At 41.5% G+C, this 26,520-nt stretch overlaps 1 protein-coding gene across 1 annotated transcript in view; it reads left to right on the top strand.

Moving 5' to 3' along the window:
* Positions 1 to 6,011, top strand: part of LOC145412420 (uncharacterized) — an 18,044-nt gene extending 12,033 nt beyond the window's left edge. The window contains exons 2-3 of the mRNA XM_080282305.1: positions 2,062 to 2,282; positions 5,607 to 6,011. Coding sequence (XP_080138431.1) covers positions 2,062 to 2,282; positions 5,607 to 6,011 — 626 coding nt within the window. The remainder of the gene's footprint in view (positions 1 to 2,061; positions 2,283 to 5,606) is intronic.
* The last annotated feature ends 20,509 nt before the right edge of the window (positions 6,012 to 26,520 follow it).

Genomic DNA, 26,520 nt, shown 5'->3' with positions numbered 1-26,520 from the left:
TTCTTTTTTCTTCCCCCTGCTTTATTTCTTTACTCTGCTTCTTCCAGCCCTCTCCCTTTCCATTTTCTTCGCATCTCCCTCTCGACCTCCCTCATTCTTCCTCTGTTTTATTTCCTCTCGGTCTGTCTTTTTCCTCTTAGAGTCTTTCTCTCTCTCCCTCTTTTCATTCCCTCTTGTCACCTCTTTTCACCCCTCTCACTTTCCTCCCCCCCCCCTTTTTTTTCTTTTTTATTGTTATTTCCTTCTGTCCCCAAGCTTTCCCTCATCACCCTCCCTATTTTCATTCCCAGTCATCATTCTCTCTCTCTGTTCTTGTCCCTCATATCCTATTTTCCCCCTTTTTTACCTGTTATTTTCTCTCCCTTTCTTTCCCAGGCACCTTCTTTCCCTCCTTTCTTCCCCCTATCTTTATCTCTGTCTCTCTTTATTCCCTCTCATCTTCCTCTCCCCCTCCCTTTCCTGCTCCCTTTCTTTCCCTGTCTTCCGCCTCTCAGCCTCTTCCATCTCGGTCTGCCTATCATCTCCCCCTTACTTCAGTCTCCCTCTTTCTCTCCCCGCTCCCTCATACCTCAGCCAGGCACTACCACGTAAGTCACGCTGATGATACCACTCCCTCTCACCTTTCTCGAGTTCTGCCTCTGCTTAGGACCCATTACGCGGTTTTCGTCGCTGATTCTGACTCCTGTCGCCTGATCCCATTTCCTGGCGGGGTTCCGGAGGGCGAGAGGTTGTCGCTCACTCGGTTTTTACCACCCCCGGTCTTTGTTTTCCCCCGCCCCCACCCACTGCTGTCCTGTTAACTTGTTGCACATTATTACTTACTGTTCTCTAACCCCTTCATCTTGCTCTCGCCAGCCCCCTCCACACCCTTCCCTTGACGTGGATGTAATAGCCCGACCTCTGATGTCTGGCTCTTCTTTATCTCAGAATGAAGCTATTACAGGACCCGCATCAGTGTCATAATAACCCAAATTTTGCTTATTAGTTGATATAGTTTTTGACAGAGGACGTAGATGGCATGGCATTTTTTGGTTAACAAGAGGTTCTTAACAAAATTACAGTCAGCATCTTAAATTACCTAAGTCAATGTGGGGATTTTCATCGGAATTCTCGATGATAGATGACATTATGTTAATATCTTCAAAAATGATTACTAAAGAACATATATTTTAGCGCCTCGGGATGAGATCAAAGCTATTATCTTACAGTTCCCATTAACTGCATCTATCAAGTCAAACGTCAGAATATTTTAGAAATTTGTTTTTCATGTTTAATGCATCTTTGCACTTGAGGATGATAATTAATTCCACATGATCTAAGAATATTACCAGATATTATCCTTCTGTCAATCTCTATCCAAGTCGAACATCACGGTAATATAACAAATATTCTGTCGCTAAGATTTTTTTTTTTTACTTTAGAATAAGGCAAAATATCACATTATAATTGCAGATAATCAGCAGACACTTATCTTTCTGCCTTCCCTCGTACAAGTTCACCTTTAGCTGATTATACCTCTACTTCCAATCGTTCCACCCCAAAAATATCCAAAATCCACATCACAGTTTCAGATTAACACAAGACACTTATCTTTCCGACCATTTACATCTAAGCTAAATGTAGAATTATGGTTTATAAAATTCTGGTAATATCACTAAAAAAATTAATCTAAACTCCCCATATAACTTTCAACAAGTACCAAATATTTACTCTTCTGCCCATCTTTATCCAATCTGCATCAACAGTTATAATTGTTGCATTACAAAATTATGCTTAGCTCTACATTACAGTTTTAAATAAATATCCGACATTTACCTTTCTGACATGCCAAAATTAAACTCCACATTACGATGTTACATAATTACCGAACATTTATCTTTCTGTCTATCTTCATCCAGAGTTTTCATATCCATTGTCATTCCAGGGCGGAGTGACGATGGTGATTGATAGTTAAATATTTTCATGCTATTGCACAACAAAAGACTTAAGTCCTTATCATGGTGTCATTAAATTACAAACACATACCTCTGTGTCCACCTTCATTCACATCTAACACCCCAGGTCATTCCAGGGCGCGGGTGACGTTAGTGGTAGCTGTGGTGGTGAGTGTGGTGAGTGGAGCAGGGGCCTTCTCCTTGGGCAAACTCTTTCCGGCCTCCCGTCGTGGCGTCAGGGGCTCCCTTCTCTCCTCCATGCCCACAATCACGCCCACCGCCAACCAGCTGAAGGAGGCGGTGAAGCAGGCATCCATCCAGCAGCAGCAGGAGGCCATCAAACAGGCGGTGAAAAAGCAGGAGGCGCTGGCGGTGAAAGAAGTCACTGTGGAGGAGATAACCACAACAACAGTGAAGGTGAGACATAATGTTACTGCTGGTGAAATTTAAAAGTCTTCCCTCATTCCCAAGAAATTATGCTGCATCAAATAAAATTAATTAATGTAAGTACATATTACATAACGTAAATACTATACCATAATAATAATAATACTATCAGTGAAATTGTAAGTTTCCTTTCTGAAATTGCAAGCACCAGAATTTTTGACAGAATCGTAGAAATATTATTTAGCAAATGATGTACAGCAAACCTAAATTTCACTGTCCTCGTGGAACTGATGATCAGTGTCACCTTTCCATGATGTCTAAAAACAACAATACTATCTTGCACTTATCACTATGATCAGATCACGTATTATCAGTCTATCCATTAAGTGAGATTGTTTTTTACCTTCTCACTACAGGAGATCTTTCATGAGCAGACACTCTTTCTGATATTTGCAAGAAAAAGTTGACGTCATCGTACTGAAGGGTTTAACTCCGTTGTATTTCTAGTTCATTCTTTCAATCACTAGCTATATTTTGTTTGAGAATTAAGGTAGCGAAAGGTGTTAGAAACACTTCCACATCAATCCCTTCCCTAGTAGATGTGTTAGCTTAGTTCAATCGCTTGGTAGCACCAAAAATTAAATGTAGATAGTACCACCGTTTAGAGATCACGAGCATTAAGCTGTTTCACTCAGAGGTTAGAGCTGGTTAATGTCAAGGGCTGTCAAATGGTTTACTACCCTGTACACTGGCAGACACCTCAAGACAATAGTCATTAACACACAATGACAGAGTAAATCTTCTAACACACACACACACACACACACACACACACACACACACACACACACACAAGAACCAAGTCATCACTAGCATTAAAAACATAAAAAAATAATGTTTTTTCAGTGCCATATCAGTATTAAGCAGTACCACTATGTTGATGCGATCATATATTGTTTGCAAAAAGTTGTTTATAAATTCTGATTAAGTTTCCATGCATAACATATGATTCTGCACAAATAAACTGTGCATTATTTTCCCTGGTAAAAACATCCCTTAATCATCAGTCTAGCGAATATGTAACTTTGTTGTTGTTGTTGTCGTCATCATCATCATCATTATTATCTTCTCTCTCTCTCTCACACTCTGTCCTTCCTTCCTATTCCTTCTTTTCGTGGCTTCCCTTCTTCGTCTTTCTCCTCACCTCCCTACCCCTCCAGCACCCTTTCACCTTTCCTACATCTCCACTTCCTTCATTCTCTTCCTCCGTCTCTCCTCCACCCTTTCTCTTTCCCTGTTTTTCCTCCGTTCTTCCCCTTTACCCTCTCTTCTTTGCTTTCCATCTCTCTCTCTTGCTCTTCCTTCTTTCCATTCCTCCTTCTTCTATTGCTCTCTCTCTCTCTCTCTCCCCGCCCTTCCCCTGACCTCCATACGTCCACCCTCACCACATCTCCCTCTTCACTCCCTCACCCCCACCCCCCTCAGCTGAAGTAGAAAAGTGTCTCTCCTTCAGTATACAGTAGACGGTGCACAACTTCTAAAAAATGTAATTGGTGTATCTCATGAATTTTTGATAATTATTTTGACAGCATGTAATAAAAAATAAAGGGGCTGTATTTGGTAGCCTTCACATCTGACCATCATCCTGGCTTCTTCCCCCTCCCTCCCTTCCCTTCCCCTCCTCCGTTATTCCTTCTCTTTTCCCTCCCGTCTGATTCTCCCTCTCTCTCTCTCTCTTCCCCTTTTCCCTGACATCCGTTCCTCTGTTCCTTCCCTATCTTTCCCCTTTTCCACAATAATTCACCGCACGCCTTCCCCTATCCTACTCTCACCTTACCCTTTCTATCCTCCCCTTTCCCCTTCTCTCGCTCCCTTCCCTTTTCCCCCTTTCCCTTCCCCCTTCCCTCCCACCCTCACCTTCTCTCCCCCGTTGTTCCCTCCCCCCCCCTTCTCCCTCCCCAGAATTTCGTCTCCTCCCATCCCCTCCTCAATGTCAATCTTATTCCTCTCTCTCTTTGCCCATTCTTCCTCATTCATTTTTTTCCTTTTCCCCCCCCCCTCTCTCTCTCTCTCACCTGCAACATCACACTCTCCCCTGTATATTATTACATAGCCAAAAATTTAAAACCCCTGGGGAAAGGCCAATTATCCCTCAAAATCTCTCTCTCTCTCTCTCTCTCTCTCTCTCTCTCTCTCTCTCTCTCTCTCTCTCTCTCTCAGCAGACATAAAGCCAACATTTCGTTAGCCGTGATGAATTTAAATACGTGTGTGGTGTTACTCAAAAGGCAACAGAGAGATAACTTTCTTTCTCCCACGATACCTCTCGTAATTGCCCTTGCCACCACTCTGACGATAGGAATAAATTTATGTTTTCTGTTACACGATTCAATGCATTAGTAATAATAATAATAATAATAATAATAATAATAATAACAACAACAATAATCATAATCATCATCATCATCATCACAATTATAAAAACAATAATAATAATAATAATAATTATTATTATTATTATTATTATTATTATTATTATTATCTATATACCTAGCTTGCTTCCCCCAAGGAAAGGGAGGTAGCCGAGACAGGACGACACATTCCCAATTACATCCACTCAAACACATTCATTCACATCTCAGCCCCAAATGGGAGAAGGGACAGATCCTCACGCATCATACCGCACGAGGGTCAACTGCGCAGTGCAATCAGTGACATCCGCAGCAGGGCCCGACAGCAGAGCTGGTTTACCCCTGCCACATCATATTGTTAATAATAATAATAATAATAATAATAAAACTTTACGTTTTCTCTCCTCTTCTATCTACCCTTACAACCCTTGCCACTATTTTATCAAAGCCAAACAAATTGATCATTCCTGGTACATCCACTGCAGCCTACATTGTTACACTGGCACCAAATAATAACATTAATAACAAAACTTCCGATTGTTTTTGCCCTCTGTTATACTCTCCCCATAGGTCCTCACTTTTCTTCAGTGTCTACGATAAGAACAGCATGTTCTTATTTGTTCTGTAGTCCTCACTGCTACAGTGTGTTGTTATATGATAATAAAAACATACCTTTCTCTTGATCTCTCTAACTTCCCTTCGTTTTTTCCTCCCATTCCCCTTTCCTTACCACATCTTCCCATTTTCCCCTTCTCTTAACTCTTTCCTCCCTAGATAGATGACTTTTTTTTTTAATCTCCTCCCCTCCTCCGAACCCGTGATCACCGCTTAGTACATAAGATAAGAAAAATATAATCGTAACCTTATCTCCAACAGCCCTCACCGCCGCCCATCCCCGTCACCAACTCACCCATCTACTACATCCGCCTGCCCCCAAGCCCCTACGTCTACATGCCAGGGCTGGGCTACGTCTCTCCTAACACTAACGCCCTCGACTTCTTGCGGCCGAACATCCCCTTCCTCATCAACGGCAAGCCCTCTAGCATCTTCCACTACAAGCCTTCTACCACAACAACCACCACAACAACCCCAGCGCCAACCACCACCACCCAAAAGCCCTCAGTACCCACGAAAAAGCCCAGTTCCGTCACTTGGCTCCCCGGTTCGTGGTTCTTCAATGGCCGGCCGTCCAATCTGTTCATCTTCAGGTCCCCGTACATCCCCCCCCACCTGGACAAACACCGACAGACCTTCGCCCGGCCAGGAACGTATCTCAAATAGGGGGCACGCTGCTACAATGTTTTTTTAAATTATTATTGTGGCCATGAGTAGGGAAACTAGTGATTTGTAGGTTAAGGAGTATAGACGATTTTGTTATACTGTGCGTGTTAAAAGAAATTAGTGGAGGTAGGAATAGTAAGGATTATTAGGTGACATTGTAAAATCGTGTGTGAAATTAAGTTAGTGGAGGTAGGTACACTTCGTAGATATTTGTACCTCATTTTATGTGTCAATATTTGTTTAGTCTAATGATGCCAGGGAGAAAAACACTAGTTTAAGTGACAGACGGTAGTGCAGTATTGCCAGTGTTGAACTTACGGAATTATGTAGACGTTTGTGTGAGCTCTGTGTTATTTGATTTTCTTTTGATGTGTTAGTTTTGCACAATTTGCACTCTATTCATGACGTCTTTTTTACTTTATTCATGATATCCCCAGAACAAATTAATTCATATTAGGAAAGACCTTTCGTACTGAAAGGTTAACGAAGTCTATTTCTCTAGTTCCAAAGGCCTTTTCTGAGCTGAAAAATCTGTCCGGGTATAACAAGAACAGAATAATAAAGACGTCACAGTAGTGAAGGAGTAAACAGTTAATTCGAGAGAACACTGGTGCTTTTATGTTTATGTAATTACTCTCCTCCTACACATTCGTCACACTGCAGTTAGTGAAGACTAACCGTAGAGGACAGATTTTCTCATTAAAAAAAAAAAATCGAAAACAAAAAATCAGTATACGATGTCTACTTCAGGAGTGAAGGAAATAATTGTGAATTAATTTTAAAAACAAAAGGACAGAAAAAAAGGAAGAAAGAAAATCATTTGAAATTCTTTGCATCTAAAGCCTGCTATGGCCTGTACTATGAAGAATTATGATACCTTATGTATGATACAGACTATGATTCCATTTAATATTTTCTCATTAGCATGTGCCTGTGGTGGATGCATAATGTACAGTGTAGTTATATATTTTTTAATTATTTTACAGCACTTAATCTGAATAATTTTAGTCATACTTACTGTAGTTAATTTATGAACAGTATATGAAATATAAGATTTCAGTTTCAGACGATATTCTAAGACCTTTTCAATTTCGTGAGCAATTCTACTGTAGTTAGTACAAGTATATAATATGTATCAAAGATAATTTTTACTAACATGTTTCTGATACTCGATTTATTTAGCAATGCAATATGAAATACTACAACTACTATCAAAATATAAAAATAATAGATACTTTACCACTGGAACACTTGAAAGAATAACAGTCAAACTACACTCTCTCATAGAAAAGATTATGTCAGACGAAGTTCCTGTCGAATGAGTTATGTTTAATAGTTCAGGGGCTGGAGTCACTAGCATTGTTGCTGAGTGGCGCTCACTATTGTTTTTACACGTCTGTGGTTCCGAACTAACAAAATGGGATCTCAACCTGCTTCAGTATTACTAGCTAGAGGGGTTTAGCACTTTTTTTTTTCTACGTGATAGTCGATGAAATTAATTTCTAGGAGGTGTTTATGACACATGTCTATAAACAAAAATACAAGCGAAAAAAAATGTGTTGACAGCCAGGTTTGTGAAGTTGAAACATGATTCCAGGACTAAATTTATATGCAAACGACTGTATGGCCCATTTCATTTGGCATGCCGTTACAAACTCTCCATTTTTGTTGTACTGTCTGTTTTCTCTGTTTATGAATAATACACACACACACACACACACACACACACACACACATATATATATATATATATATATATATATATATATATATATATATATATATATATATATTCTATAGTATCTTCTTACTAGTATTTAGATAGGAAAAAAAGGCCATGATGGTGATGTTTAGGAACTCAAGAGGATCCCATTTAGGTCTGACAGTTTCGAGATGGCGTAAAGGAATTAATGATCGTCACTGCATTTGTTTTATTAGATATCCGTGGATCTCAGAAGAAACTCGAATATCCAACAATGTCACGTCAAAGTGTTGCTACTTGCTTCATAATTCAAATTTTCACCAAGTAAAAAAAAAAATGTACAGTACTCATAAACAGCTTAGTTGAATCCAGCCCCTGATTGATGAGCACTGGGTTTGTTCAGCCAGACCATAATGGTTTGTGTTTATACAAACAACGTATATTCCTGTTCCTGAACGAGTGTGAACATTTCAGTTTCTGTACGATATTAGGCTCGACAGTTTTTACATGACTACTTTGTTCGTTGTGATTTTTGGCTCAATATTCATGAATCTGAGTTTTATTCATTGCTTTGCTTGTTGTGCTTTTAGGTTCAACATGTATGAGTACATATATATATATATATATATATATATATATATATATACTCATTTCATATAACTTTTTAGGGGCTTCTGTTTGTGAATTTAGGTTCAGAATTCAGTATTTTTTGGCTTCTTTGTTATTTTATGTTCCAATTTTCCTCATTGTTGTTAAAGCTTCAGTTCTTTTCATGACTTTTCTGGCCCAACATTACTTTTGTGATTTTACGTTCAGTTAGTTTATATGAGAGTATTTCCATTATGCTTTGCTCAGTTGGACTGAAAAACTGATGCGCATTACAAGGACTAAGTGACTTAAGCTTGTAGCCGGAACATATGGTGCACTGACAATACTCGCTGCTTACTGATAAGATATTGCCATTGTTTCATGTGTGTGTGTGTGTGTGTGTGTGTGTGTGTGTGTGTGTGTGTGTGTGTGTGTGTGTGTGTGTGTGTGTGTGTGTGTGTGTGTGTGTGTGTGTGTGTGTGCGTGCGTGCGCGCGCGCTTTTTTTTTTTTCTGAGTATGTGTATGATCAGGTATAATCGTATGTTAAACGTGCAAAAGTGCGTATGTGAATGATATCAATATAAAAGTCATTACTCTGGTTAAGGAAAAATATCCAAGCCATGACCTACTGATTTTAAAAACTTGCTGCTCTTCACCCCACCCCCGCTGTCTGGTAGTACTAGCACGAGCAAGGTACTTGTTCAGCTCAATTAACAGGCAACACCAAGCATAAGAACAGATTCCCCGGTCCTGACTCCTACGCGATGACATCTTGATATCTGTGGTATTGCCAGACGATTATATTTTGTTTTGGAGGAGCCGCGCTTAGTGATATAGTTAATACAGGCTGCATCTAACCTTTACAATTCAAACTCCTCCTATAAACGCAAGAACACCGTCTAAGAGAAGCACGAGTAAAAGAAATAGCGTAACCGAACTGAATGGATAATTATAATTATGCTGCCTTTGACTGGTATTCAGCCTAATATTGTTATGTGAAATTTCTCTCAATCACAACAGAAGAGATATTTTCAGAGAAAGAAATTTTACTCACAGTTCAGTCCATGTGTGTATGACAGACCAAAGTGATGGATTAAGGAATACGTCCTCGATACAGATTCTCATTAAAAGAGCGTGCTTCTATTGGTTTACAAGCTAGTCAGGTATATCTGGAGAGCGATTTTCATATGAAGAGAAAGAGTGATTCAAGGCCTTAGCTATTTCAGCTTTGTTCCTAACTGATAATTTGAGATTTAGCAATTATACTCGTATTCATTTTCATGTTTGTACGAGTAATAATTAGCTGAACCAAAGAAAAGAACCTCAGCGCTGACGTACACCAGCTCCAAAAAGTATCTGTACACTGTGGGTTCCATGCCATCTGTAATTAGCCTATGCGGAATTAACAACCTATCGATGCCTGCACATACTGTTTTATATATGACCATCCTCTACATGTTATACAGGATACAGACAATAACTGAATGACAATGAGCAACCATCTGGGCTACATACGCGTGCAAGGACAGAACAATATTCCCCGGTATTCTTCAGCCCCTGTGTCATATTTAACATCTATTATGCACAGATATTTTTTGCAGAAAGTGTACGTGAATTGCAAATACAAGTATTACCTTATTTACGGGGTAGATTTTGTATGGGAGATTTCAATAGAAAAAAAAAAAAGTGATCCAAGGCTTCTGTGGTGACGCCATTACTTATATAAGTACAGTATTCTGGCGTGGTACATCGTTTCATGACTGCATGAGAAATAAAAAAGACGAATTATCATGTGCAGATATCAGTTCTGACTCACATTCAAACAAATAATATTCATTAATCTGGGTTTTTCATATTATTATTATTATTATTATTATTATTATTACTATTATTATTATTATTATTATTACTATTATTATTATTGTTGTTGTTGTTCTTGTTGTAGTTGTTGCTGTTGCTGTTGTTGTTGCTGTTCTTGTTGTTTTGAAGGACTCACCGCCAATAGAGAGAGTAATCCAAACTCTTACGCTACACGGATTTTATTGTCAAGAGAAATAATGATCCAATACATTTACTTCTGACTTCAACCTCTTACTCACAAAAGGTGAGTAAGAGGCTGAGTAAGAGTAAAGGTGAGTAAGAAGCTTATAGGACGATACAGCAACGAGTGAGTAAATTTTCCATGGCAGAACAGTAAAAAAAAAAAAAAAAAATGATCGCCCGACAGTTACTCAAAAATACATGATTATTTAATTTACTCAAACGGAAGTCATTCCTAAGATAAAAAAAAAAAATAGTATTTTTATCTTGAATGAACTAACAGTGACATTTTCTGGCTGTGACTAAATAATTGCTGATATTCGACGATCAATGAGTGAACATGTTAGTGATACTTATACAAGAAGCATGACTGGTTCTGTACGGTATGACTGGTTCTGTACGGCATGACTGGTTCTGTACGGCATGACTGGTTCTGTAAGGCATGACTGGTTCTGTATGGCATGACTGGTTCTGCATGAAATGAGTGATTCTGTATGTTATAAATAGATCTGCATGGAATGAGTGTTTCCGTACTGGTATGAGTGGTTTTACTGCATATGGGATGAGTGACAGTGTATGGTATGAATTGATTTGCATGGTATGAGGGATTCTGTATGGTGTAAGTGATTCTGTATGGGGTAGGTGATTCTGTATGGTACGAACAGATCTGCATGGTATGAGTGATTCTGTAAGGTATGAGTGATTTTGTATGATATAAGTGATTCTGTATGGTATCAGTGATCTTGTATGATGTGAGTGATTCTGTATGGGATAGGTGATTCTGTCTGCGAGCTTATACAATGGGATAAATGACGCTACAATTACGATATTTTGTGTGTGGAAGTTAACCCCTTCAGTACGATGGCGCTTTCGTTTAATCCTTGCTATCACCAAGCGATTTTATATGGGTAAAATAAAAGGACTCTCTGATGGAATAATAGTAATAATAAGAAATCGTTTAACCTCTTTAGTACGAGGGCTTTCTCCCCCTCAAGTTGAATCAAATTTTCTGTCAGTAGCAAAAATTACCTGAAAACGCCAGTCATCGTAGTGAGAGGGTTAAGAAAGACATATATTGATAATGCTTATGCAGGAAGGTTGTGATGCATAGTGTTATTGTTGCTACTGTTGTTGTTGTTGTTGTTGTCCATGATGTTATTGTTGTCTATGTCAGCGTTATGTCTGTATATACCTGTTGATTATGTGTTAGTTACGTACAGCTTCCTGCTTTCCCTTTAGAGTTATTTTGTTATTTTTGTTATGAGGCAGAGAGCGTCGGGCGCTGTGACCATGTTATAAAATAGTTAAATCCATTTTGGTGTTTTATTTACTCTGAAACGGTGTGATTTGCGAGTTAAGGTGTCACACACACACACACACACACACACACACACACACACACACACACACACACACACACACATACAGAATATGAACGGCGCTTCTCCTACACAGTGTCTTATGTTTTATGAAAAACAGGAAATGAATTACAGTAATGCAATCGTCGCTAGTTCTCTCCACGACACACTACCAGTCACCCACCCCAACAGAACATTTTTTCCACGACAGAAAATATGTAAGCAACCTCAGATTGACCTGTGCATCCTGTAATTTGAAGTGACATCGCAGGTGACTGAAATTTCCGCCCCCATTCCATCTCCCCCACCCACTCCCCTCCCACAGTCCCAATCCCATGAGAGAGCAGGAACATCACTCTTTCCTCCAACTTTCCTCCAACCTTCTTCTCCCTCTCCACCTTATTCCCTCCACCTCCCCTTCCCTCAAACGGGACTGTCTCGCTGACTTCCCGTCGAACTCCAGCCGATGCATGCGGCGGGGGTGGTGGGGAGGGAGACAGAGGAGAGGGGGAAGGGGAGGAGAAAGAAGAAAGGGACTGAAGAGAGGGAAAGGGGAGGAGATGCAGGGAAGGAAGGAAGGAGGAAGTGCTAAGAGGAAGGTGGTAGAATAAAGGGAGAGGAGGTAGGGGATGAACGGAAGGAAGAAAGGAAGGAGAATTGTAAGAAGAGAGTCCTGTATCTCTTTATCTACTGACCGGTGTTTCAGTCTTTGTGAGAGAGCCTCGACAAATGTATGACCCCTCCTGCTACCAAACATCACCCTCTTTCATTATCCCATCGTATCTTGCCACCTTCCCTGCTTTTGCTCCCATTATATGTTAACTCATTAAAGTCTGTCTGTCTCTCTTCCACCTACGTCGCCAGCATCACTGGGGGTACCCCAGGAGCTTTCCTGTTTTTCTATCCTTATCTTTTAACTCTTAAAATACTTTTCGTTAGCTATAAATTTCCTTATAACAAACAGCCATGACTGGACCAACAGGTCTGTTGCTGTCTACTTTCTTTATTTACAAAAAAGTCAACAGGACCTACATATTTTAGTATGGTCAACTCCAAACTTCGTTCACGTGAGAAAAATCCATGCACTGAAAAGGTTTATAATTCACCCCTCACTCGCTCACACACATACACAAGTACAAAAAGGCCCGCGCGCATACACGCACACACACAGTCTCTCTCTCTCTCTAACTGGCACTTACCCTACAGTACATTTAACTCCTACTGTACAAATTCCTCCTCTAAAATGAGTATACTGGTCTGATAACTGGCTCTATTCCTTTCACCGTGACGACCATATTCCAGTCTCATTCTTGCCACCGTCACACAACATTATCCGTCTCAAGAAGTACCTCGTTGAAAGAAGGTATTAAAAACAGCCCCCGTTAACCCCTCCAGTGTGATGACAATTGATCTTACCCTACTAACATATATGATGATCGGTTAGTACTTTCCATTATCATAATCATCTTTCCCCTCTCATCTACGTAAGTGGGAGAGGGGGTTAAGATGATGACGATGATGATGATGATGATGATGACTAATAAAGGGAAGGTTATATTTTGCAGTGATGAGGTTAATGTGTCAACAGTCAGTCACAATCTCCCCATTTCATAGGATCCCCACACATGAGAAAATTAAGAGTGCATAATTAGCATCATTTGTACAGTGTCTTTAGGAGTTTGTGCCTTTCCTCCGATAATATCATTTTCACTTCATTCTTGTCCTTAGGCAATTCCTTTCATCTTAAGAGTGGCTTTTTGACCTGGAGAGACATTATTCTGCACAGTGTTAACCCTTCATCACCACAAATCTTCCCTACTCTGAAGAAAATAAAAATAAAAATAAAAAACACGTGATCAGGTTAAATAAAAGTAAAGGGTAAGTGACCGGCCTTCGTCTCTGGCGGTATTTCCAGATCTGCAAAATATTCGGAGTTTGAACCGATGCACACATCACCTGACCTTCACCCCGCCTGGCGCCTTGGACCACTAAACCACGAATGGAGGGGAAACACGTGTTAATGGACCGATCATGGTGGTTGGATGGCAGTAAATAAACTTCTTTTTCTTGTTTTATATTATCTCTTTCTTTTTAAGACCTTTGCAAGCTAGTTCATGCGTTTTGATTTTTTTTACTAACCCCATATGTTTTTTTTTTTTTTTATTTAGTTCTTTGCCTCTTAATAATAACTATTTTCTTTTACTTGTACACTGTCTTACTTTTGTTTTCAAGAGGCTTTCTTTGTGAGGTTTATGTGAGATAACACAAATAATATTCTTTAGTTCTCCACCCCACAGTGTGAAGACCTACTGCATTTACTCGGTTTCTTTTTTTCCATTCCTTCTTTCTTCTATCTTCCAAACACTTTACACTATGGCGCCACTCCTTTATTCCTTCGCCTCTTCCACTCGGACTTAGTACAATTTTTCCCCGGGCAAATATCTCCAGACTTTATTTATTTTTTTTTTTTTCAAAGGTTTTAAGAGAATTTAGGAGTCAAAGGCCGAACCACACAAACATATAGTGAAATTTTGCTGTCCTGTGTTCTTGTATGTTCATTTCTCATCATGGTACTTTTGCAATATAGTATGTCAGTGTCACAGAGCAGTGGGAGTCCATCCCCCATTCTTTTCGGAATACTGACAATCGTTAATTCAACTACTTTCTTTATACAATAATCTTCTTTATCTCATCTATACTGTCTATATTTTCAATACGTCTTATCAGTGAGATAGTTCTTTTGAGTTGATATTCTGACTGACCCTTTATACAGGTACGTGAGATGGCAGCAATATTCTCTCTCACCTCTACATTTTGTCAGAAAATAATAATCGTTTGCGTGCATCATGTTTCTTTTATTTCTAAGACGTTATATTTGTGAGGTACTTTTTTCTTTTCACTGTACTCATTAACCCTGTATATATGGTATCATCAATATTTCTTGCGAGTGCTAGTTTTTTTTTAAAGTTACATTTTTTTCCCTTATGTCGCCAATACTGTATCTTAATTTCTCAGTTCCGTTAATCGTTTTTTCGGAAAAATTATGCCCACGTACTGAATTTATGTCCAAAGTTTGTGTTCTTACAATATAAAAAGTTTTGGGAAATGCCAGTCATTGTTCCGAATCACCAATAGGCTAATCGTTTTTAGTTCGATTTTTTCTTGTTCTTAGTTCTTATTTTTCTAGTCTTTCATATTTGTGAGGTAGTTCTTTTAATTATTACTCAATAACTCCAGTCATGTGAAATGCCTGAAGCTATCTTATTCTTTTGTTCTTCTTTTCTCCTCTTACTGTTTGTTTGAATATTTAGTTTCATTTATTATCACTGAGTTTGTTTCCTGAAACCGTATTTCTAAATATTATTTGCTCACTAAACGTATATATCTGAAGTACAGACAGTCCATATTATGAGTAAGAGGTGTGTTTAAAGTATCACAAATTTTTCCCACACAAGATGAGGAAACTGGCATATCAGTGATACAGAGAGCAATAGGTCAATTTTCTGTCAGTCACTTGCGGACTAAAATGGCAAATATGAAGAAAAAAAAATGCGACAAAACGCAAACTTACTGTATCATCTTATGGTCTTTGTTTATTTTCTTTTTCTTTTTATTTTTATTTCTCTATGGGCTTTACATCGAAGGCAATTTTTCCGAGGTTCATTTCCTCACTCTGCCTTATCTGTGCATCTAGCTGTTAACCTCTTCATTACGAGGACGCCTTATTATATTGTATTCTTAGACTAGTTCACTAAGTTTAAGAAAAACCCGTTGTATGGAGAAGATTAATTAGGGTTTTATCCAACTCCTCCAATGCGGAAAAAATCTCAAAATGGAATGAATTGTTCTGGTGTGAAACCGTCATCAATCTGAAGGGATTAAGGTTACTCGCTGGTAGATTGAATGTACTAATACTCACCATCATCATCATCATCATCATCATCATCTTTACCATCATTACACTATTCTCACTATCATAAAAGAGAGGAAATGGATTTAGAAAAAGGAACAGGAAAACACGAACGCAGGAAAAAATCTCAGCACCTATACCGCGTTTACCCTTAACTGACAAAGATCTCCAACACCTTCTCAGCTTAGTTGATGGCCAAATGTAGTCAGTTTGGAGGGTACGAGTAAATCTGACTAGTAACCAAGGCGACTTATTCCTGCTTCATAACCAAGGCTTATTGAATTCCACGCAGCCACGGCTTAGTATTTAAGTTGTAAGAGTGGCCTGGTTTCGTCGTATAAAAAAACACCGAGACAATAGTCACGGTGCACGACTCTGAGATTGTCATTATCGTACCCCAGCAACCTACCATTCAAAAGTGCGTCCCATTTCGTGTATAACATGAGAAGCAAGTGATCCGTGTATATGTTCGTGTATAATAACATTCGTGTAAAATATATTCGTGCATATTAATATGATTCGTGTATAACATGATACGAAATCGGACGCACTTTTGAATGGTAGGTTGCCTGGGTACGATAATGACAACCTCAGAGTCGTCACTACGACTATAGTGAAATATACCATATAGCCACCTGCTCATCATTCAGGCCTATAAACCCCTTCCTACAGGCGAAACTCATGGTTAAGGAAATACATCACATGGTGTCAGAGTATACTTGGACGGGAGATGGTTAATGACATTACTTATCTATATACCGGTATAGCGTTAACATTTCTACCGTTTCTCTTCTATCTGCATATATATCGTTGTTCATCGATTCCAAGTATTCTTGATTTTCTGGTTAATTTTGAGGACTGGTCTCTGGGTAGGGACGGGGAATTTCTCTCGACTGAAGGGCGTCAATTGGCATTAATCAGAAGGAAGGTCTTAAGAGCACCTATATTCCTGGAAGGATTTATAATGAGTCAATCTGTATATCATATATTGTGCTTTCCTATCAGTTTTATCGGGTTACCCTGGAAATACTGTGAAACTTCCTTCATTTATATCAACAAAATCGGCAAAGTTAAAAGGGGCATTAATTTTAAACACTGTTTGGCCACATATTAATACTATGCCATTCTTTCATCACCATCCGACTTCTTTCCATTCTTTGCTTTATTTCAGTTGCAGGCTAAAAAAATAACTGTTAGAGGGAATCGACGGTAAAATGAAAACGTCATCGTACTGAATAGATTAATACTAAACCATTCTCTCATCATCAGTAAAGGGGTACTGATGCGGTAACCTATGGGGTAACCTATCCCTTTGTCCAGAGGGCTAGTCATGACCCAGGGGAGGCGTCCCCTCCCCCACATACCTGTAATCAGTGTCACCCCGCCCCCCTCATGATGCCCTCACCCCTCCCCTTCTTACTCATTACCACCACCCTCACATGAACCCTGACCCTCAACCCTTACTCTCCCTCCTTATCCTTGTCTTTAGCTGATACAATAGTTTTATCAGTTACAATCTACCCCATACCAACCCTATCCCTGGACTCCCCATACCATTTCCCTCCCACTATCCCTCTCTCTTGACTCCTTCCCTATCCTTCCCCCTAATTCCTTCCCTTTACCCTTCCCCTCCCCCTCTTCTCAGCTTTCCGCTTTCTTTCCCACTTCATCCTCCCCACCTCCCGTGACTATCTCCCTCTCCCCCATGACTTTTCCCATTTCCTTCACCTGACCCCTACACCTCCATCTTTTTTTTTTTTTTTTTTTTTTTTTTTTTTTTGTTTTTTTTTTATGTGTCCGACTCCGGGTATAGGCTTCACAGCCTGCTCCAAAGGCCCAGTAGTCCTCCCATACACTACTACATGTCACCACTTCGGCGCTAACACCCACCTCCATATTGAATACATGCTAGGGCTGTCTCATACAGGACTGGTGTATTAATATTAGCGGGGGTATTTTTACGACATGTCGGTGGGTCTTCTGGTAGATCAGTAAAGTCTACATTAATGAAATTCAAATCCCTAAACTGTTCCCTGCCCCAGCGGGGATTCGAACCTGGGTCCCTTAAGACTGCAGGCCACCTCTCTACCGATTCAGCCACCGCGTCTCACCATTTACGTCGTTCCCTCCTCCTATCCCCTATCTGCCCTTTACCTTGGGCCCTTACCCTCTCCCCTCTCCCTCTCCATGTCCTCTCCTCCTCACCCTTCCCTTTTATCTCCCTCCCTTCTTCTCCTTATCCTTTTCTTGCTTTCTTCCCACAATCTCTTCCCCTCCCTCTCTAAAACATGCCCAGACTCTCCCCCGTCCTATCCCTCTCCTTACCCTTCTCCTCCTTCTTTTCCTGCCCTTTTCTCCCCACACTCCTCTTCACCTGACCCTTTCTTCGTCCCTCCCTCACCAGTCTCTCCCTCTCCTGCTGCCCGCCTCCTCCTCCATTCCTTCTGCCCTTCTCCCTTTCCATGCCCTAACCCCTTACAGTCCTTCTATCCGTCTCCTTCTCCTTCCCCTCCCGCTTCCTCCTATCCCCCTTCCTTCCACTTCCACTCATTCGCCTAACCCTCTCCTAGTCTCTTTTTCACACTAGATTCTCCTCCTCCCATCCCTCAGCCCCGTCCCTATCCCTCTCCATCTCCTTCCCCTCTCCTTTTTTCTTTCCTCGCCTTTCACCCCGTCTTAGCCGTTCGTTGCCCCTCCTATTTTGCATTCCCTCTATGCCCTTACCTATTCCCTACCTCCTATCCCTCCTCCTCTCTTTCCTTCCCCACTTTCCGTCATTCTCTCTTCCCTTCTCTCTCCTGATTCCTTCTTGTATCCTTCTCGTTAGTCTCTCCCTCCTCTCCTATCCCTCCTCCCCCTCCCCCAGAGTCCTGACCTCTCCCCCATCCTCCTATCTCTTTCCTTCCCTTCCCTTCCCCTTTCTCCTGTCCCTTTTCCTTCTCCTCCCCTGCCTTCACCTGACCCTTACGTGTCCCCTACTCGCTAGTCCCCCCTTCTCCTCCCATTTCACCCCCCTTCCCCTCCTCTCGTTCCTCCCTCTCACACACCTTCCTTCCCTTTCCCCCCTTCCTACCCCCTGTCTTCCATTTCCCCCTCCATGCCCTGCCCCCTGCCCGTGCCCCCTGACCCCTGACCCCGCCGCTGGTCACAGTTATGCCCAATCATCACGGGGCTAATGCGTGTTTTGGGGGAGAGATGAAGGGTGCTGGGAGGAGCAATTGTCTTTATTAACTCCTATCACTGGCGGGGAAGAGAAAATTATGCCCGATCCTCTACCTGCTCTCTCCTACCTCTCCTTCCTTCTTCCCTCATGTCCTATCTCCCTCACCATTTTCCTCCCGTTCTCTCATCACCCATATCCCTTTTCCTCTTCCCTCTTTTCCATTAACTTCCTGCCCCATCTTCCTCCTCTTACCTTTTTCCTTCCCTCTCCTCTTCCCCAATAACCCCCCTCCCCTTTCCTCCTACTCTTCCTCCCCTTCTTCTACATCATATCCCTGGCCCTCCCTCCTCAACTTCCCCCTCCCTTTGCCCCCCTTTGCCCATTCCTTCTCCCCCTCTCCCCTCTTCCCCCACCTTGGAGTCAGCTTCACTTTGAACGACCCCGGAGTGATATTGCAACTTCTAGTCAGTGAAGAAAGAGTATATTATCAACATTAATATTTCCTGGTAAATAGAAAACACGGAACACACGATATAAAAATAACCGGATGCGATATTTATTTTTAATGCGATGTTCTGGTGTGATGCCGGTAGTAATTTTGATTTTCCAAAAAGAATAGAATGGAAGAATGATAAAACCTGTTATTCTAGTATTCAATTTTATCGGCAAAAAAATCTGAAAGAAAGAAATACCCTGCTTTATAAGCAACAAGAAAATACTTCGAAAAATATTAGTCTTTTCGATGGAGAGAAGGAAGGAATGGAAAGATCATGGGGAAAAGTGTGTGTGTGTGTGTGTGTGTGTGTGTGTGTGTGTGTGTGTGTGTGTGTGTGTGTGTGTGTGTGTGTGAGAGAGAGAGAGAGAGAGAGAGTTTTGATGAAAATGATGGAAATACTATGGTTTTAAAAATGAAACGAAGTAAGAGAGAGTATGGGCTGAAATGAGAAAACAGTTAGTGAGAAAGAGGGAGAATATGAACTGATAAACAGATGAGAGAGAGGAGGATATGGAACGACTATGAAAAATAAAGAGGAAAAAGAAGAGAAACAAGGTGCTGGAGACGTAATGAACTGGCGCATAATAAAGAGGAATGAAGGAAACAGGCGGTAAAAGGAAGGGTTGAAAAAGTAGGAACGAGGTGGATTAAGCCCGAGGACATCCTGTTGTTTTATTCTGACCACCGTCACGCTACCTTTGTCAGCTCAGAAGAGACCCAAGGGCTAGCTGGGTCAGAAACAATCTCTGTTGATTCTCCAGCCAGAACAAAGCTTGGATGTTTTGTTCTACCTCCACCCAGATTATCTTACTCAACTTGAGATACACTGTGGCATGCACGAGTTAGGAGCTGTCTTCAGTGATAAGTATATTTTCATCTCCCACAAAGCCCAGGGACGTCTCGCCTAGGCTAAATATAATCATCTACCGTCAGTTAGAATTTAATAACGAGTACGTCCACCTGATGAAATGTATCATTGCTGTCTTCAAACGATTTTACCCAACATATAGTTTAAAGACAAAGAACAATAGTGAAAGAGGGGTTAGCACGGAGGAGAACATTAAAACACATTCTAATCCTTCCATAACTCATTCTAGTTGGCGTGTCTTGCGGCCGCGAGAGGAGAGAGCTGGCTGTGTTTCTCCGTGGCCACAACACAACCCTCACTAGCCTCAAGGTCGTTGGTATGCCGCCACTGTCTACCTACCCTCTTCCCTCCCCTCCCTCGCTCCCTCTTTAAGTCGAGACATGGAAAACTATCCCACTGGATGAATGCTATAATAGGATGATCACAATCTTTAATTCTGACTCTCAGTCTGTTTCTGGTCTGTATAAAAGATGTTGACGAAGGTCTGTGTTGTAATTAGCCTATCTAAATTTGCTGATAACACAGCAAGACAAAGGACACCTTTGATTGCTGCATTCATCCCTGCAGTGGCCAATGGAGAAAGAAATAATTAATTACTAGTTAAACACTTCAATGAAACCCTCCGGACTTACAGCCTGTTCCAGCACAGCTAACTACCTACTGCTCTGCCCAGCTTCTGTCATGTTTACGGCTCTACCAGTACGACGCAGGTAAACAGACACTTGGCAATTTTCTACACTATTGTTTATTTCTGTGTGCGTATGTATGTCTGAATGCATGGATGGATGTCCCACCCCTCAACATACCCTCATAAGGCATGGATCCCATCCTTCAAAACGGTACAGAAACTCAATGAGTGAGTGAATGACACAGTGAGGGACACACACTGTATCTAGCCACCCATCTGAATGTAGCAAAAAATTACAGAATAGGCAAATCCTTCATAGGAAAGATAATTCAGTGTGACCTTGATAAACTGTGTAACTGAACGCAGACATGAACAGTGTACTTGATATCGATAGTGTAGCATAAGGTTTTCCATTCATCTTTCTTATCATATTTTCAAGACAGCTTATCTATGCTCTTGTTGGAGGGACTGATTGGTGGAGAAGCATTTCTGCTTTACCATCTTCTTATGACACACAGGCGCCTTCACGAGCGCAGCAAACGAAAGACACTAGCTCTGACTCGAAGCACTGCGTCAAGGCCACAAGAATAACCAAGACACATAACAGAGGACGCTGAGGAGTAGTGTGCAAAAGAAGTCGATAAGGATGTGGTGCTGCGATATTTTTAAATCCTCTTAAAGTATGATGTAAATTAGTCACAGACTTATGTTCTATAACTGATTCAACTTCTGTCGTCGAATAAAATGAGGCCAAATCACTCCATCAGAGGACATCAGTATAGATCAAACGTGCAATGTCAGCCACTGGACCCACAGTGGTTGGGTGTGCAAGGTTTCGTTAAAATCGATAGTCAGACTCGGAGTTTTGCTACATATATACATATATATATATATATATATATATATATATATATATATATATATATATATATATATATATATACGGAGCCTCTGTGGTACAGTGGAAGAAGAGTGTGCGTTTCGCACGCTAGTGGACGAGGGTTCGCTGAGCCACTTGCTACTTTGGCGAACATAAGGGGTGCTGTGGATGAACCAGTGTCGCATACTAGTATGCTTGCACCCAATCGGCTTCAGGCGGGCCGATTACACTTGGTTCACAGACTACACACACAACCAAAGCCAGTACAACACTACAATTACACTTAAAAGCACATCTCACCATACATACAGTCTCTATCAGACAGCCTAAGCCACTGGGTAGAGATACATTGGCTGTATCGTCCCTGCTTCGGTAGGGATAGGCCGGTCCTGCAGTGGACCTCAACGGCTGATGATGATGATGATGATGATGATATATATATATATATATATATATATATATATATATATATATATATATATATATATATATATATATTTATATTTATATATATACACACACCCATACTTGTAAACAAACTCAACGTCAGTACTGTACAGTATATCTGTCTCTCTCCCTTTTTCTTAGATTTTGCTCCCCCCCTTCTTTCTCTCTCTCTCTCTCTCTCTCTCTCTCTCTCTCTCTCTCTCTCGTCCTTATCTCCTTTCCTGCTGCTCCCAAGCTCTCCACCCGGTCTCTTATCCTTCACCCACTATTTCTCCCTATTTCCCTACCCATGTTCACCCCTTTCCAATACTTTTACCTCCATCCCCCCCTCCGCCTCTCCAGTCCTGCTCCTGAGGGCTGAAGGGCGAGCAGTATGTAGGCCGAGTGAGCCCAGACGAAGGGAGGGTCGCCCCAAGCCATGCTAATTGTAATGATGGGTTATGCCTTGACACAGTTACGTCTCCAGTGGCTATGAGCAGGAACAAAGAAAGGGAAGGAAGAGGAAGAGAAAGGAGGAAGGAGGAGAAAGAAGGAGGAAGGAGGAGAAAGAAGGAGAAAGGAGGATGGAGTAGAGAAAGAAAGAGATAGGAGGACGGAGTAGAGAAAGGAGGAAAGGGGAGAAAAAAAAGAGAGGAGGAAAGGGTAGAGAAAGGAAGAAAAGGAGAAAGGAAGAGAGAGAAGTGGAAGAGAAAGGAGGAATTAGGACTGATAAGGAGAAAGAAAGAAAGTAGGAAGTGGGAAGGACAAAAGAAGGAAGAAGAGAAAATGGAGGAAGGGATGAAGAGATTGGAAGAAAGAAAAAAGCGGAGGAACAAAGAAAAGAATGGATGGAGGAGGGAGATAGCGAGGGAAGAAGAGATAAAGGAGACGGAAGAAGAGAAGAGCAAGATGAAACGAGGAGGAGAAAGAAGGAAGAGGGAAGAGAGGGGAAGAAGAAAAAATGAGGGAGAAAGTAACAAAAAGGACAAACAGAAACGAGAGAGAGAGAGAGAGAGAGAGAGAGAGAGAGAGAGAGAGAGAGAGAGAGAGAGAGACAGAGAGAGAGAGAGAGAGAGAGAGAGAGAGAGAGAGGCATTCTGTTATCCGAAATTAATTCCATTGTAATATTTCCTTATACTATTTCGTTTTATTTAATTTCCCGTCTACGGTAAATACCCATTCTAAGCCACCATAAGTCTACAGCACAATCTAGAGATCAGTTTCATATTAAGTGCAGAAAACAAAGTAAAGTCGTCCGGCCTGATGGTCTGAACACGGGATTCAGCGATGCCCACGAAGTACACCCCTTGAATAACTTAACTTCTTTTCATTTAACGCTGATGCAATTGTCAGCCTCTAGTACCAACATGCAAAATTTCGGAATGAAAGGTCAACTCTAAATAGGTTTTTTTTTTTTTTTTTTTTTTTTTTTTAAGAATTAAAAAAAAAGTCTTAAAATTTTCACCTTACCCTCTACGTAACGGACATGGAAAGTTTGACCAGATTATGGTGGGAATTAACACTGCAATATAAAAAATAATTATCTCTTTCTTCTGCCTACTATAACTAAAGACTGCAATTATTTCTTTCTCGTGGCTCTGATCTCATTGATTAACAATATAGGTGCGAAAGCATGGTTAAGAATACATTAGTTTGTGTGTGCTGAACCGTGTATGTCAATGAACTATGTGCGTGTGGGATGTGTAAGACAAAAGTAGAGGGAAACTGCGTGAGTGCGCACGTGTATTGTGTGTGTGTGTGTGTGTGTGTGTGTGTGTGTGTGTGTGTGTGTGTGTGTGTGTGTGTGTGTGTGTGTGTAAGCGACCGTATGTGTTCGAGCGGATGAAGGCGTCTATTTGCTTTGTAACTGTCATCTTAAATGTCCGTTTATCAAGCGTCCTCTTATAGGCATGTGCATGTAAGCAAGTATGACAAAAAGTGCAAATGTGGGATGCATATGTGTGTGTAAGGCTTCGTTACAAGACTGTGATGAGTTCCAAAGCACCCCAGGTATTTCCACACACCAGGCACAGTAATCAAGGGAAAATGGCAAATCGGCTTTACAAGCAGCTAAGGAATTTTAATATATGCCTGTATGTATTATTTTTAAGTTACTGTGAATTTATCATAAAAAAGCTACATATAACGATGCCTGTGTGTGTGTGTGTGTGTGTGTGTGTGTGTGTGTGTGTGTGTGTGTGTGTGTGTGTGTGTGTGTGTGTGTGTGTGTGTGTGTGTGTGTGTGTGTGTGTGTGTGTGTGTGCACTCTTGAAGCATGTGCGCTAAATCCACCTTGCATACAAAAGGAGCTCTCATCCTCTCGCATCTCCTTATTTGCATACATCCACGTGTCAATGCCCGACCTAGAGGGAAAAATGACAGATAAGAAAAAAAAAACTGCAGTAACATGGGTATGCAAGAGTATAGAGTCGGTGTATGTCTGCCTGTCTGTCTCTGCCTCGGGGGACATATTGCTGAGGGGGAGAGGGGGGACTGGAAGGGGGAGGGGGTCTTGAAAAGGGATGAAAAAGATGAGGGTGGTGGAAGAATCTGAGAGGGAAAAATAGGGGGTTGTGAAAGGACGCGGGTGAGAAGAGCGGGGGTGGCGGGGGAAGGGTGAGGGTGAGGGTGGGGGTGAGGGTGAGGGTGAGGGTGAAGATGAAGATGAGAGTGAGGATGTGGATCAGGATGTAAGGGTGAAGTGAGGGTAACAGAGAAGAGGGTGAGGATGATGATGATGACAGAAGGGGACTGAGGTAAGAATACAAGGGTTAGGGTGAGGGTGGTGGTAAGGAAAAAGGAAAAGGACAGAAACAGGTAGACAGATAGGTACTCGTAGATAGATTAACAGGTATGCAAAGAGAGAGAGAGGGGGGGGGCGAAAGGAGACGAGATAAATAACTGATACAGACAGACTCAAGGGTGCACTGCTACCGGATCACAGGAGCGTCACTCTCTCACAGGTCGCCTTCCCTCCGAGGAGTCTGCTTGTCGCTATGTAACACATCCATAAGGCAGCCACTACGCCCTTCGTGTACACCACTCTTTTCGCCAGTATCTATTGCTCAGACTGTTGATACACTGTTCATCAGACTGCTACCGTACTGCTCAAAATCGTTGTGAAAAATTATATATCATAAGGCTCAACCAATTTCATAACAGATTCGACACCTCAAAGTTTCCATCATATTTGTTAGTTGACTCAAAGCTGCAAAGACAAAAACAGAGAATGAGAAGGAAAGAAGAGAAGGAAGGGGTAAGGGATGATGTGCTGCGGTGCTGACTACCGATTACGCCCACCCCGACCTTCCTCCTGACCCTTGACCCCACTGTCCACACTTACGTCCTTCCTCCCTCCCTCCCTTCCACTCATCTTCCTCCCTCCTTTCCTTCTACTTACCTCCTTCCTTCTCTCCCTTCCATTCACCTTACCATTTCCCCTCCCGTCCTATCTCACTTCACCCTCCCTCCCTTCCACTCACTTACCTGATCTCCCCCCCCCCTCTCCCATCCACTCACCTCAACTCGGTTTCTACTCAACTCATATCCCTACCTCAATTTATTAATCAAATCCACCCATCTCACCTTCCTCCCTTCCACTTCCCTCCCTCTTAGTCACCTCATCTTCCTCCTTTGCACTTACCTCACCTCCCTCCTCCCTTTCTACTGTTCTACTCATCCCACCTCCCTCTCTTCCACTCACCTCACCTCCCTCCCTGCCACTCACCTTACCTTACCACCCTCTCCCCCTCTCTGCCATCTATTCACCTTGCCTCCCTCCTTCCCATCCTTTCCCTTCACCTCACCAACCTCTATCCCCCCCTCACACTCGCCTCACTTTCCACTCTCTCTTGTCAGGCTTGCAAAGTTAATGTCAGCCAAAGAGGACTTAATGGACTGTGTGTGTGTGTGTGTGTGTGTGTGTGTGTGTGTGTGTGTGTGTGTGTGTGTGTGTGTGTGTGTGTGTGTGTGTGTGTGTGTGTGTGTGTGTGTGTGTGTGTGTGTGTGTGTGTGTGTGTGTGCGTGCGTGCGTGCGTGCGTGCGTGCGTGCGTGTGTGTGTGTGTGTGTGTGTGTGTGTGTGTGTGTGTGTGCGCGCGAGCTTTATAGCAAGTTATTGTATTTATTCTTCGTCAGTCCTTCAAGTTTTCAGGCTTCTTTACTGAGTGAAAAAAATATCTTCCATTCACAAGAAGCAATCATTATGAAAAAAAAAAAAAAAAAAAAATCAAAGGATTGTATTTTCCAGGCTTGCTAGCACCTCATAACTTGTATTTCTCTTGCTTGTTATTATTGCAAACTATGTCCGTATAAAATAAAGACAAATAACACAAACGGTTATGGAATTATTTATCTATCGATCTATCTATTGCCAGACGCCTTAATCCCGTAAGGGGTGGCCACAAACAAATCGCCTCCATGTCGCCCAGTCCCCCGCCATTTCACTGCCC

The sequence above is a fragment of the Coenobita brevimanus genome, chromosome 93, assembly GCF_032717465.1.
Source record: "Coenobita brevimanus isolate Jiangsu-jjx chromosome 93, ASM3271746v2, whole genome shotgun sequence".
In the NCBI taxonomy this organism is placed as follows: domain Eukaryota; kingdom Metazoa; phylum Arthropoda; class Malacostraca; order Decapoda; family Coenobitidae; genus Coenobita; species Coenobita brevimanus.
The sequence above is the reverse complement of the archived record's forward strand: the minus strand, read 5'-3'. Positions and strand labels throughout refer to the sequence as shown.